The 14,216-nt window shown below is 43.9% G+C and overlaps 1 protein-coding gene across 2 annotated transcripts in view; it reads right to left on the bottom strand.

Annotated features, from left to right (window-relative positions):
• Positions 1-11,854, bottom strand: part of LOC133445239 (B-cell lymphoma/leukemia 11A-like) — a 32,291-nt gene extending 20,437 nt beyond the window's left edge. The window contains exons 1-2 of one of the 2 annotated variants that reach the window (XM_061722837.1): positions 11,506-11,854; positions 8,572-8,967 (exon numbers count right to left, since the gene is read on the bottom strand). In XM_061722837.1, the coding sequence (XP_061578821.1) occupies positions 8,572-8,967; positions 11,506-11,560 (451 nt within the window). In that variant the 5' untranslated portion in view covers positions 11,561-11,854. Of the gene's footprint in view, positions 1-8,506; positions 8,968-11,505 lie in introns of those variants that run through there. The other variant, XM_061722838.1, reaches the window with a different exon arrangement.
• Positions 11,855-14,216: the final 2,362 nt, after the last annotated feature.

Below are 14,216 nucleotides of genomic sequence, written 5' to 3'. Positions count from 1 at the left end.
GGCCCTGACTGGCTAACCGGTCTGAACTGGTTCTGACATAGGTGAACCAGAGATGTGTACTCTTTCACCTATGGACTAAAAAGAACCACGGTGGCATTCCAACCATAGTCAGCAGGTACCAGGGAGGCATCTCTGAGCGTGTGTGCGTGTGTGCGTGTGTGCATGTGCGTGTGTGTGTGTGTGCGTGCGTGCGTGCGTGCGTGCGTGCGTGCGTGCGTGCGTGCGTGCGTGCGTGCGTGCGTGCGTGCGTGCGTGCGTGCGTGCGTGCGTGCGTGCGTGCGTGCGTGCGTGCGTGCGTGCGTGCGTGCGTGCGTGCGTGCGTGTGTGTATGTGTGTCTCCCAAGACCTTTGAAGCCTGGATCATTGCCAAGTTCATCTGTTAATGGACAGCTACTACCAGAGCTGTCCCATCCCCCCCTTCTCCTCGCCGGTGTCTCTCAAGCAGCCTTGCCTGCCCGGGACCCCCACCGCCACCACCGCCACCACCACCCTTAACCTCTCCACCAGCCCCCATCCAGGCCTGCTCAAACACACTTTCCCTCTTTCTTCACTCCCATTTTCTGTCTTCCTCTGAAAGCTATATCATTCCCTTCCTCCCTCTTCTCCTCCTCCTTGCTGGCCCCAACACTCTGTGCTTCTCCTATTCAAGATAAACAGAGTGCTTCAAGTTCAGGGGACACCCTGGGACCTTTTAACAAAGCCATCTATCATGCTGTCTGCCTGAGCCTCCTTTGGCCATAGTAGGCCAGCTTGTAGGTCTGTCTCTCAGTCTGCATGTGTGCATGTGAGTGTGAACACCCACAGGCCAGACACAGAGCAGCCAGCCAGCCTGCTAACTCTAAGTAGCCACTTGCGCTTACTGATCAGTGCTCGCTAGGACAGTTTTCCACACTTAAAGTCCCCTAACCCTCTGAGACCTCAAGAAACAGTGTGAATCCTCCACTCCTAAAGGAGAAAAAACTCTGAACATGAAGGAACAACAGAGAGCAAAAAACAGTATGCAAATGGTCCCATACCTTGGAGACAGCATCTGCTGACCCCTCACTCAATCCCCTGTGGTCAAACTGCTGGACGATTTACAGAACTGTCAACTGTTTAATAGTCTGGGACCAAGAGAGTGACAGTGGGCCTGGAAGCTGTGTGTAGTAGACTCCACGGAGCTAATGAGCAGTACAAAAAAACAGACAGAAAACCGAAAGAAAGAAACTAATTTCCCACCATGACCCTGTAGTATTAAAAGGGACACAATTTGAAAAAAAATAAATTGTATGTAATTGACAATATACATAATTACATTTTAATAAAATCAGTTAATACAAGCCTGTGTCATTTTGTTCTGGGTCAGCTAAATCTCAAAATATATGATTTAATTAATGAAATATATATTTCAATAATTTAATCTAGTCTGATGTCCAAGATTAGACTAGAATTGTCAAAAAGATGCATGTTAATCGCCAGCCTGCAGCATCAGCATCATCATCATGCTGTTTTTGCTGTAACTCAGAACTTAAAACCATGAGAGCCATTTACAGTATAAAGAAGCCCATTGCGCAGGAGATGGACATGAGAACAGCAGCGAGAAGGAAAACAAGAAATCATGGTAACATAAAAGGATTCCACTAAACCTGTGGTCTAAATGTTTTGATTTCAATATTATGTTTCCACATAACATAATTAAAGACTAGTTTATGAACTTTACAAATTAAGATCCATAAAGTGGGGTGTGACAGCGCTTGGAGATAAGTCCATCAACTGCTGACATCACCATCTCATTCCAAGTACTCGCATCATGATAAACCACACACTTTTCCACACATTTTCTGTGTTCCTCATGCTTTCAGGCATATTTTACTTCCCATTTTGTCATTCTGTATATCCAATGAACATCCGCACCCTGCACTCCAGCTGCTGTCCTCTCCACCTCTCCAGGCTGCTGCTGCTGCTGCTGGGGGGGGTACTAGTCGGCTGGTTTTAGAGCACTAAATTATCCATTAGATGTTATCAAGTTGTAGCATGCCAGTGCCATTCTGCGGGGCTGCTTGGAACCATCAATGTTTCATAAGTCCAAGACATAGCGTGCATTCGGATGCACTATCAGAATCTCTCAGAACTCCAGTCTATCCCATCCAACAAACAGAAGTCCACACAAACTTGAACATGGACACATAAGGAAGTCCTCCTGACACAAACAAATACACATGCTGACGTAAATGCAACCAGGTACATGCTCTTGCACTCAAGCTCTGCAGAAACAACCAGGGCAGAACTTGTTTGTACAAGATCCAATTTGACATTTATTGTATTGAATCTTTTAAGCTTTTTGCTATCCATTTTTTTTTTTTTTTTTTGCTTTCAAATCAACATTGTGGGCTAAATTTCAAAATAAACACTGTATTTCACTGCCCATCACACCTTCCTTGTAACAATCTGCATCCCTCCTTCTGCTTCTTGCTGTGGCCTGGCAGGCAAGCAGGGCATACATGTTCAGAATGTGCCTCAGTAATGGGCTAATCAAAAATGCAAAACAATTGGCAATTACCGCACCAGGCCCTAATGGTCATTAGAATTTACAACAAGGTAATGAACTGAGAGTCAGCTCAGACCATGCATATTCATAAAGCAATCAGGCCTTTGAAGATTAAAGAAGCGCTTCAAATTTAAATGAGGGTGCCAGGATGTTATCAGTGAGATTCAGCCTGCAAAAGTAAAGGGTGCCTGGGACAGGAGTGCGGATTTATAAATGTGTGTACACGTGTGTCTGCGTGGAGTGAGGGCTGGGGGGTCAGTTTGGTATGGGGGATGGAATGGAAGTGCAAGTATGTGTGTGCATGTGTGCATCTGAGCATACGCGATCACCGTCGGTCTGCATGCCAATCTCATCTGTGTGCCAGTTTGTGACTGAAAGCTTTTGTTTAAAGTAAATTATGCCGCACCAATACCCTCTTCTAGCCTAAAGTGATTCTAAAAAAAATGAAGACTCCTTCAAATTAATGGAAGGTGTAATCTTGTGAACAACATTTAAAGATGTGGGATTTGAATCTAACATCAAATGCACACTTAACTTATGCAGCTGTGAAGCACTTGAGACTTTTACAGACACGCGGTAGTGATTTTTCACAAATGTAACACATGCACAAGGGCCCCCTGTTCTGTATAGCTCAGTTTTAAGATAAGGCAGGTGAGACATACAAACGGTACTAAGAGACTCACAAAATACATATGATACTGAGAGCCTATATCCGTCTTACATGGAGGAAACACTAGCGAGACCCATGGTGAGCAGGATCAGCGAGTTCAGACAAACATGATGCCCTTGTCACCGTGCTCTCGTGTGGCCTTTGCATTATCACAATGGGTGTGAGAAAGACAAAGCAACTGTCTTACGGCAATAAAAAAGTCACAACAGAAATAACAGAGGTTGAGATGACACTGAACAATGATACAGGTTGGAATAATGTGATACAGACACAAACTAATCAAATCTGTACCAGTTTCATTGACCTGGATGAAGACAGAATTATGACAAGAAGTGGATTTTTAAAGAAACGATCAAAGGGAAAATTACCCAGTAAATCTCTGTTCTCATTCTCACCCACAAACTAACCTGCCTACTTCTTAAAATAACACATCTCTAGTTTTTCTCTCTGATCTGTCACTTCCTGAGCTGCAGCTGTATCAAAGCCATTTTTTTTTCTCTGTTTCTATTCTGTCTAAAAATAAAGTCATTAACCTGCAGGTGGTGCGGCCAGCGGATGGTATGACAGGCACTGGCGCTGTCAGACGACCCCTGACCCAGAGATGGGTCTGCCTGCCACGCCACTGACAGGACAGCGGCAGGACATGCTCATTTCTGAGGATACTTTTTCATCCTGTGTGACGTAGCTCTGGACAAACAGGAACATTTTCTGTAGTATAGCGTCGTCCGACAGTTAGGTGGAGCGGATAAAAAAGAGGCAGCGTGAGTGTGTCTGTCTCACTCTGCAGCCAAATCTGAGAAAGTGAGAATGAGCTCCAGGGTGGATAGGGTAGAAGCTTTCAAGAGGTGCAGACACGCTAATGCAGCCAAAACTTTTAGTTTCCAGGTTCCCAAACCCGACCCACTGGAGCGATGTGTGGAGAAGACAGCATGAGTGGTGGTGGTGGAGGGCTATAATAAGAATCATATGTTCCTGACAGATCTCATCATCTCAAAGCACATCATGGGGCCTCTCCCAGAACACATTTGTTCTCAACAGCTTCACAGGAGGGAGCCGGCATCGTGTGTGTTTGCGTGTAACTCGCAAGGGGTGGAGGTGTGTTCATATGTTCGTAAAACAGGTTTGGTTCTGAGTGCATTTGGTGATTGCATTTGTACGAGCCACTTTTTGTGCCCTTGTGTGCCAGTTTGTGTTTGTGTGAGTCTGTTTGTGTGCATACTTCAACTGGCCTCCACCTGAATGGCCTGAGGCTGTAGTGTTGGGGTTGTTAAAAGACAAACAGAGACACAGGAAGCCCGAGCCAGAAACCCCTGAGGATAGCACACACACACATATGCAAACACACACTCTGCACTGCATACCTACCCCTGAGTACACGCATACACTCGCCGCTGTCACTCGCGTACATGCAACCACCACCTCAGCGTATGTTTTGTCTTATGGAACCGCAGCGCAGATGCACCCTTTCTGGCTTTGCTGCTAAACACACACACATTTAAGCCCGGGCCGTCTTACGGGCCGACCGCTGTGTGCCAAGTGTGGCCTGGCATGGTCCACTGAGGGGTGTCCTCGAGCAAAGCTTGCCAAGTCAGAGACACTTTCATGTTCAGCCCGCATGCCCAGGGCAGTAAAGCCTTGACAAACATCACTTCACACACACTTTTTCTGTCTCACATTCGCAATTCAAAAACTGTAAAACATTTTTTATGTGGTAAAAAAACTACACTCATATCCACTCATGGATGTTCTCATATGCACATGTATTAACATCACATTCAAATGCAAGGTGTAAACAGTCAATAGTCTTCAGCTCTTCAATACAGTCAGAGCCACACCATTATTTAATCCTACAACAAAGGCTGACAAAATCTCCTCCGACAACATTGGTGGGTGTTTTGAGCTTGGCTTTCCAATGCAAACATTTCCTCTATGAAAAATTCATCCTTAAAACCATTTCTGTTCACCTTCATTAAAAACTTACCAAAGCTCATGGCCAAAAATAGACCTATAAGAGCTTAAAGTGTATATCTACTGCTGGATCAAGTTAGAGTCAGTTTTCGCAGACAATGGACCGCTTATGTTAAAGTATTAGTAATAGCCGGTGTCCAATAATTACAGCAGCGTGCATCTGTGGCTTTTCAGTATCAATTAAAGCAACCGCTGAAACAAAGGCCCCTGCATGTGAACTTGCACAATGCCCCATATGCCTGTGCACATACATGTGGGCTAAACACTGGACAAGATACCCTGAACAAGGACCCCCTCCATCCAATACACCCCCATAGCGTTGCCTTATAGACATCCTGTGTGTATGCATACGTAAAGCAGGGTAGCGGTGTGTTGGGGGGGGGTTGAAGAAAGGTGGCAAAGTGCCAACATGAAGCCTGCTAAACACCTTTGTCTCCTCAGCACACAGGGAGAAAACAGGACTGGCAAGCCGCAGCAGGAAAACTCGCTTCAGCCACAGAGAAGTGTTACAAGAAATATTGCTCTGTTGTTAGGATGTTTTCCCCCACAAAGAGAAAAAAAAGGGAAAGGTGGCCGCCATAATTGACTCAGTATTGATTGAGAGTCCACGTTACAATGGATGCAGCACGCCGGAAAGAAGCAAAAGAGTGAGATGGTGGTTGATTTGCACAGCTACAGTGGCCTCATTAACACATGTGGCTCTGCTGGTAAGAATGTAAGAGGTGCTAACGCTGGCACAGATAAGTGGACAGGAGCCAAAACACTGTGGCAAAACAAGCGCAAAGATGTAAAACCACACTAATAAAATCTAGAAAGGAGAAATCATTTTAGAAATATTAATCATCGAGACCCAAATAAACCCACATTAAATGGTGTATATCTGAATTTAGACCTGAAGGCCTCTTGATCCAATTATTCTGTATAAGAAGAACATAAAAAAAATACTTAAACACATCCGTTACTATCATGGTTATGAAATAATGAATATTAATACAAAGGAAGTAATTTCACCAGTATGCCTCTATACTACTGATTATATCGTCCCATCCTGTCACTCGATGCAGCAGTCATGGGTTGAGAAACCATCATCTGCTTTCTTTCTGGGCCATCCATAATCTGCAGACAAGCGTCCATGTCTCTATGCATATCTTAAATTGTTTATCATGCAAATGATGGCACACAGGCTGCTCTGCCTTCTCCTAACGGCCCACAGCCCCAGACAGCAGACCCCAACCGCAGCTGCAGTCATGAGACTCCCAGACGGCCTCAGCTGCCCCCTAGACAGAGACCGAAAGGCACAGCTTCATCTCCAGCTCTGGGCCCATTACAGATGGACAACCCCCCCCCCTCCCTTTAAGTTCAACCATCCCAGTTGTCAGCTTCCTCTGGTTCAGCAGCTTCTTTCCATAACCTTGTCCGAGCCTTTGCTTTTTAAAGCTGCTGTCTGTATGGAAATCCATCTGTGTCAAATGATAGTTCAGGGGGAGGTGGGGGGGGGGGGGGGGGGTGGAGGGGCCACTTTTAAGTGCTGGTCTGTAACATATAGCATCGTCCCTTGGAATGGATTGTGATTAAGGCAAGTGTTGGGACAGTATGCAAAGAGATGCCTCAGCCTGGTGTCAGCCTCCACCCAAGCAGGGGGTGCAGAAGATGGTAGATAGCGCATGAAGTGCAGGGTGTCCGACTGGCAGAGCCATGTTCATGTTCTGGGTTCTGGGAAAGCGCCTAGAGACAACTTCTGTTTTAATAGATGCTATATAAATAAAATTGAATTGAATTGAATATATCAATCTCAATTGCAGAAAGCAAGTCGGGGGGAGGCTGGCTTATATGCATACTGTGTTTAACTGATGGGTAGTTTGTCTTGCAGAGAAAGCGACCCCTCCGTTTGACTCCCAAACATCTAAATAAGTTAATTTAGTGACGGATCTGGACTATTTCAACCTGAGATGCTTTAATGGGGCCACAACAAAATCAGATGAGCTGACACAGCAGTCTTACTCCTAACATACATCCAAATAAATCTATTTATCATCAACTCAAGCAAATCCAGACTCTTACACAAAGTACTCAGACATAAAGCCTATAAATAAAGCTCTGCTCACAATGCCAATGACCTTATGATATCATGTGAACTTCACTGCATGATGAGCTAAATGAGCAAAGAAAAGCATGTTTGAACAGCTGACAAAGCCAAGAGGCATGTCAGATGTGTGTGTGCGTGTGTGTGTGTGTGTGCGTGTGTGTGTGTGTGTGTGTGTGTGTGTGTGTGTGTGTGTGTGTGTGTGTGTGTGTGTGTGTGTGTGTGTGTGTGTGAGCGCACACAGATGTTTAACAAACTGTACACTAATGAATGGGAGCTATTCTGTGTCGCAGGGGGCTAACTAACCAACGAAAAATAAGAGTAGCACCATACAATGCCTACGACGCCATCTGCAAAGCTGCAGCATTTACTAATGTGGTGCAGTAGTGCAAATGATGGAGTACAGTCTGTGTGTTTAGCCTGAATTGGTTTCAAATTAAATCACAACTGCCCACACAATCAGCACAATCTGGAACATGCCACGGGCTCTGTTAGAGGAAAGGAACAAACATTCAGTTGGGCTGGTCAAAATCAAACGCCACTCTATAAAACCAGTCATATGGGACTTATGCTTGTTTTGCATGGCGACCCGTGTTTTTTCGCCGAGGCCTCATTTAGCCCCCGTGGACAACCAACAAACCAACAAGCCGTCTTAAGAAGTCCCTAATTACTCAAATCAAGAAAAACACTGACAATTAGTGGCTGTGGAGATCCTCAAATAAACACTTCTTTGTTGACGGATAATTACCTTCTCTATTGCTTTTTAATTTTAGCATCAGAGCGAGCCTTTGCAGCCGCATATTTGAGGGTACAAAAGATACTGTATGACAGTGTAATAAGCCTGTGAGGGACAGAGATGCATCGCTCACAACCACATGAGAGAGAATCTGAGGTTCACAGGATCTTAGCACATCTGTGATGCAGGACAAACCAAGAGAAATTCATATCTTCTTTTTCACTGGTTGTCTGACTGTATGTATCTGCTTTTCACTGTGTGCAAATGCATCCTTTTTCTCACAGTCATTTTTAAGTCAGATGGTCCTAATTTGGGTTCATGACTCAGCTCAGGAAAATTCACAGCTCCTAAATGCAGCAGCAGATATTTCACACCCTGGTTATGCAGATTGGATACTTTCCCCATAACCACAAGCAAAACAAGTATGTTTCACGGAGTATTTGTTTTGATCTGGACTAAACCCTCTTAAGAACCTCCGAAAGTGTGACCCACTATGTTAGGCCTAAAAGATTCACTTCACACCTTTTTCTCTCTGCTCATCTGTAGACTCTTGCATGGTAGCCATTTTAAGCTCCCAGCGCGTTTACCTGTGACATGCTCCTGCTTGGGGATTATTCCTTGCAAAGGTGCAGATAAACAATCCTCGTCCTGCGGCGACACTTGGACAGCCACCTCCACGGGCTGATGCAGCCTCCGCGGCTGCTGGTGTTGGGTTCGTGAGTGCGTGGAGGAGGACGTGGAGAGGGGTGAGGCAAGTGGGGAGGACGGCGGCCTGTCCAGAGGTTTGTCCGTACAGAGGCTGCCGTGGCACTGCCTCCGTTTGTGCTCGATAAAAAGCAGGATGTCCGCCAGGGGAAAGCGGGAGTGGCACTGGCCGCAAGTGAGCAGGTCCTGGTCCCCTTTTAGGGGCTCGTCCTGAGCCACTCCCAGCCTGGGGGAGTCCTGAGAGTCTTCTTCTGGTAAAACACCTGAGAGTGGCTCAGCTGAAAAAGCAGACAAAAGAGAGAACATTGATATAAAATGCAGCGAGAGACAGCAAGTTGGGTGAAAGTTGTAAACAAATGTTGCGCAAAGGTGCATCACTTTGTCTCATACACTTGCTATGTCTGCAGGAATAAGGTCAGGTTATAAGTGTGGCCAGTGTACTTTTTTTGGCAAGAAAGAAGAAATCAGAGAAAGAACGCTTGCACGCACTGTTTCGATAAGGACAGACATGTTCAGCTTGCAGGCAGCAGTCAAATGATTAAGTTGCTTGACCCTCTTTATTGTGCTGCCAATCTCACTTTTTTAATGAACCTAACACCTCAGAGAATCAAAAAATAGATTCTAATTTGAGTTCAAGATGATTGGACCCCATTTCGTCAAAAGTGCTGGGATCTCGTGAACCAAGGTTAGACATTGAGGGGTTGGATGTGGAGTAGGTCCCTGAAGTAAAGGCAGAGAGAGGAAGGAGTTGAGAGGAGAGAGGGAGCATTTTGAAAGAAGTCATCTTGCCACATAGTAAACGACACTGGGTGCCCTGACTGGGATGCTGAGATAAGACGCAATGATTTCTTGCCACCGGTTCAACCTTTAATTCTGTCTCGTGTCAGATGAGAAGATGGGAAAGCATTATGCAAGATAGGTCCCGTTACCTGTATGTTCAAGTCCATTAAAGATGAAGGAAGGCGTTCATATTTTACTGGACCTTATCTTAACCAGCTTATGCCGTACACACAAGCGAGGTGTGTGTGACGTTGGGTGAGGTGGAAAGATTTTCTTCAAACCAAATAATCTCATTTTGATGCCAAGCAAGAGCGATGGGAATAACTTTGAAAACTAAAATATAATCCTTTTTTCAGAGATCTCACTGTGCCAGAATTTTAAGTAGTTTAGGCCAATGTGTCCCACTGGGCTTCTGAAGCACAAAGCACAACTGCTTCACTATCAGGAAAATCATTCGGCCTTTCTTCACTTGGCATTTTAGACCAAAACCAGTCTTTGTAATAAAAGTGGATCAATATTTTTATTCCACTCACTACCTAAGAATGGCCAAAGGGACTTGCTCTGTTCATTTTCGAATTAATTAACAAAAAATTATCCACGGATCATGCGCTCTATCTGCCCGTATTAAGAGGAACTTGTGTCTATTAGCTTCATGACAGAAAATTATGCCTCAAAGGAAAACTGTACAGAATCCTATATTGCAGTCTTGATTACTAACTACTAATCACATGGACACACACATATATATATATATATATATATATATATATATATATATATATATATATATATATGTGTGTGTGTGTGTGTGTGTGTGTGTGTGTGTGTGTGTGTGTGTGTGTGTGTGTGTGTGTGTATCGGAATAAAGTGGATGAAGTTCATGATCATAAGGGGCCTTTAGGACTACAATCATAGTGCGCCCCCAACTGGCAACATCTTTGACAATGATCCGGATAAAATGAGGGAGTTCATATTGCCAGATCATAATTGATTTCGACCGAATTTTAAACTGAAACAAAACACCTTAACATGCACATAATAAGAAGAGCTTCGATGAGGTGAAAGTAAAACACGCCGAGGCTTCATGTCCACCACCGACACAGGTGACGGGAAATCAAGCCGCACATTTGGAGATGTGTCCACATTCACAGACGCGGGAAGAGTGCGTGGAAAAAGCAGATCAAGGCTTCCTGCTGGCAGTCGCAGAGTTGTGGGTTATCAATCCTGCCACATTCATCAATTCTTCTCCTCTCTGCGTTAGAGCTGCCCCGCCATCCAGGGCAAGCGCCTGCGTTTTTCTCACGCACACGTGTGCGTAAAAACGACTTCCACGCTTTTCTTTCAGACTAATGTTAAATCTTAATGTTAAATGTGATACCTTTTTGTTGATAAAGCCACATAACAGTCCGTGAATAGGTGATTATTAGACATAATTGACAAATTTGTGGCAAAGAAACTCCAATCTTGTGAGCTGCGCAAAAGTGGGTTCATGTGGACACCACTTTCCTGTGTTCAAACCTGCCCAAGATTTTGGTAAGAACTTTATAGAAATAAAAGAAGCAGGAGGGGGGCTGGACACGAACATGAGGCTATATTGGAGTCGGTTCGACAGCTACATATGGAAACTTGTAAGGGAATGAGCGCATGCAGCTGCTGGTCTGCGCTGCGTTCACGTATAGGCAAAGGTCTCTGGCCATAAAGCTCATGCATGCCCTTTAATGGCGAAAGAAACCTTGAAGACTGCGTTATACAACACGTTAACCAGCTCAAGTTTAAGTTGTCTGTCATGTTGTTTCAAAACTTTCACCCGGAGAGCCTTCATTGTTTTAAAAGATAACATATGTTTTTGACATGTATCGCTATTGTAATTTCACTCAGGACAGCGGTGAGTCTCTCAGACCCTGCCTATTAATCCCCGTGGAAGTTGTTCCAAACCAAAGAGAAAAAAAAAGGAGGAGGAGAGGGGGAAACAGAGACAGGGAGAGAGGGGGGAAACAAGAGCAATTAAATCAAGAGGAAGATTTAACTCCACTTACGCGAAAACTCCCGTTTGCTCAAGTGCTGGGGTTTGCCTTGCTTGCGGCGAGACATAGTTGGATCAGCGGCGGCGTTTTTCAGCTGAGTTCACATTGGGAAATCCGTTCCTACAAGGTAGACTCCAAATGAAATATTTTCATTGATGCGTCTGTCATCCAGACAGGGAAAAGAAAAGCGAGCGGCGGATCACACGGAGCGGGATGCGTAACGCGCTGCGGGCTGTGCGGAGCTCCTCATGACTTTTTTGCAGAGACAGAGGGAGAGAGTGAGAGAGTGATGGGGGGTATAACGGCGGAGCCCCCTGAGCTGCAAGTTCAAGTGCGGACGTGACGTTCCTGCGAACTTGAACGTCAGGCGGTGGACGGACTGAGACACACAAAACATGGGCAGGGCGAAGCCGGCCAGTGGGAGGGAGGGGGGCCAGCCTCGCTGGAAACCAATGGACACTCATTACGGGCTACCTATGGAGGGAGAGGAGAGGAGACACCCCGAAGACACCAATGGACGGAGGGGATCAAGGGGGCCGGGCTATGAGAGAGGGAGGGAGGGAGAGAGGGAGGGAGAGGGAGAGAGAGAGAGAGAGAACAAGTTGTGGACGAGAAGCGCACGGAGCTCTCGGCTCACAGGAGGATAAACTCAGCGCTGCTATTGTGCTCATATGAATATTATATATAGCTGCAGAAGAAGAGCGGATTTGTCCTTACTGTGATATTAATGATATTGAAAATGAGTTCCATTTTTATTGTACTCTGTAACATGAGTTGCGTCAGAAATTATTTGATAGGTGTAAGAATTTGGATTTGATGTGGGTAAGTGATGCTGAGAGGCTCAAATGGATTTTTGATTATAAAGTATTTGCACTTGCTGACTATTTAGAGAAAGCGTGGGATAAACGAAGAAAAGTAACATAGGCTATGTGTGAAAATATCCATTCTGGTTTTTGTTGGGGAGAAAGAAATATTAAGTATTTTTATTTTATTTATTTATTTTTTAATTTGATTTATTTGTTTTGTTTTTCTGGTGTACATTGTGTAGCTCCCAATTAAGTGAGTGTGATATTGTATATTGATTATTTTCTGTTTTTGATGTCTTAATCTTGTAAGGGATGGGTCTTCGGACATGACACAAAAAATAAGACTCATTCATTCATTCATTCATTCATTCATTCATTCATTCATTCATTCATTCATTCATTCATTCATTCATTCATTCATTCATTTATTCATACAGAGTATGTAAATATGCAGACTTGAAGATTTGGAGTGGATGGAGGGAAATGCGAAATTTTTAAAGATACATTGATTAACAGTTTTTTTCTCTTATGAATGAATAGGATAATACACCTACTTTCTTTTTGTTTCATTTTCTATGAATAAAATAATAAATAGTGCCTTTTTGTTGAATTTTCTGGCTTGTTGTAAAAGCTCACAGAGAATGGGACAAAATCTTAGTTTTGTTTCTAATAAACTTTCTGGGTACCAGAATGTAAAACTCACCTTTACAAAAAGAGAAATGTGAAAATATCCCTTAAGCAATAACCACTATCTGTGGTTTGACATAAGTAAAAAAAAAATAAAATAAAAAATCTGATATTATAAAATTGTCATTATTGTCATTTTTATTTTCACCTCCAGCTCTATATTGCAAACTAGAAATATTAGTGGAACAGATTACAAATTAAACTGTAATTGTCACTCAAAACCATGTGCAACATCAGTGAATTTCCCACTGGAAACTTACCTGTAATTTTCAGAAGTATATTTGTACATTTCTCTCATCATTTTATGTGCATTATTTGACCTTTTATTGTTCAGACAGGGTCTAATTGTTACTTTATATCTTAAAATGTGCAGAAGCCAGAACTTATAAGCACATACCATCATGCCAAATTGAAACTTGGAATTCAACACAAAACAAAACAAACCACATCTTTAAAAGTTTGTAATAAGTTTAGTTAGAACTTTACATTGATTAATTACATTTCTGCATATGCAACAATTTTTTATTTCTTTTACAACTGTCTGCGCGTATAGTTAGTGCCGACGCTGGCAAAAGAAACACTTTTTATATTTCTATATATATTTGATGTTGGAGCAGATGTAAGTTTTCTTTGCACATGTGAGATTGAAGGTGAAAGTGCCTTACTGGTGTAAGGCACTTTCACCTCTTGACAGTCTAATTTATCAAAACTTTATTAGTACCTGAGACAGATTATGTCAGGACTAAAATCACAGACAACGCATCACAGAAAGACAAAACAGAAGATTGTGATGGATGTTGTTTGTGTTATTGATAATGCATTGACGTTGGTGTAGTGTGGTGTGATGAGTGTAAATCAGTGTATTATGTTTTGTGGTTGTGCTGGATGTAACAGCCTTCCAATTTGTGCAAGAGCTGTAACAGTCAGAGCTGATTAGACACATAAAGCAGTGATGTTGACATCCAACACGATTTCAGCAACAACTAAGCAACCAAAACTTTGGGCTGAATCACAGTTGGTACTGGTGTCTTGGATCAGTGTCATAGCAGACCTCCCCGAGCGCCCCCCTGCCCAGGATGCACAAGGCGGAAAGGAGGAACCGGACCCATGAGGCAGAGTCGAGAGCTGCCCCACATCGATCCCCGGCATCCGGGATCACCACATCCCATGGGGATCCGGCCAGTGACCCCCCCCCATACCACTCGCACAACCAGGTTCCAGAGACAACCC

This window comes from Cololabis saira, chromosome 1, assembly GCF_033807715.1.
Source record: "Cololabis saira isolate AMF1-May2022 chromosome 1, fColSai1.1, whole genome shotgun sequence".
NCBI lineage: Eukaryota > Metazoa > Chordata > Actinopteri > Beloniformes > Belonidae > Cololabis > Cololabis saira.
Note: the sequence above shows the minus strand (reverse complement) of the source record. Positions and strands in the feature narration are given on the sequence as shown.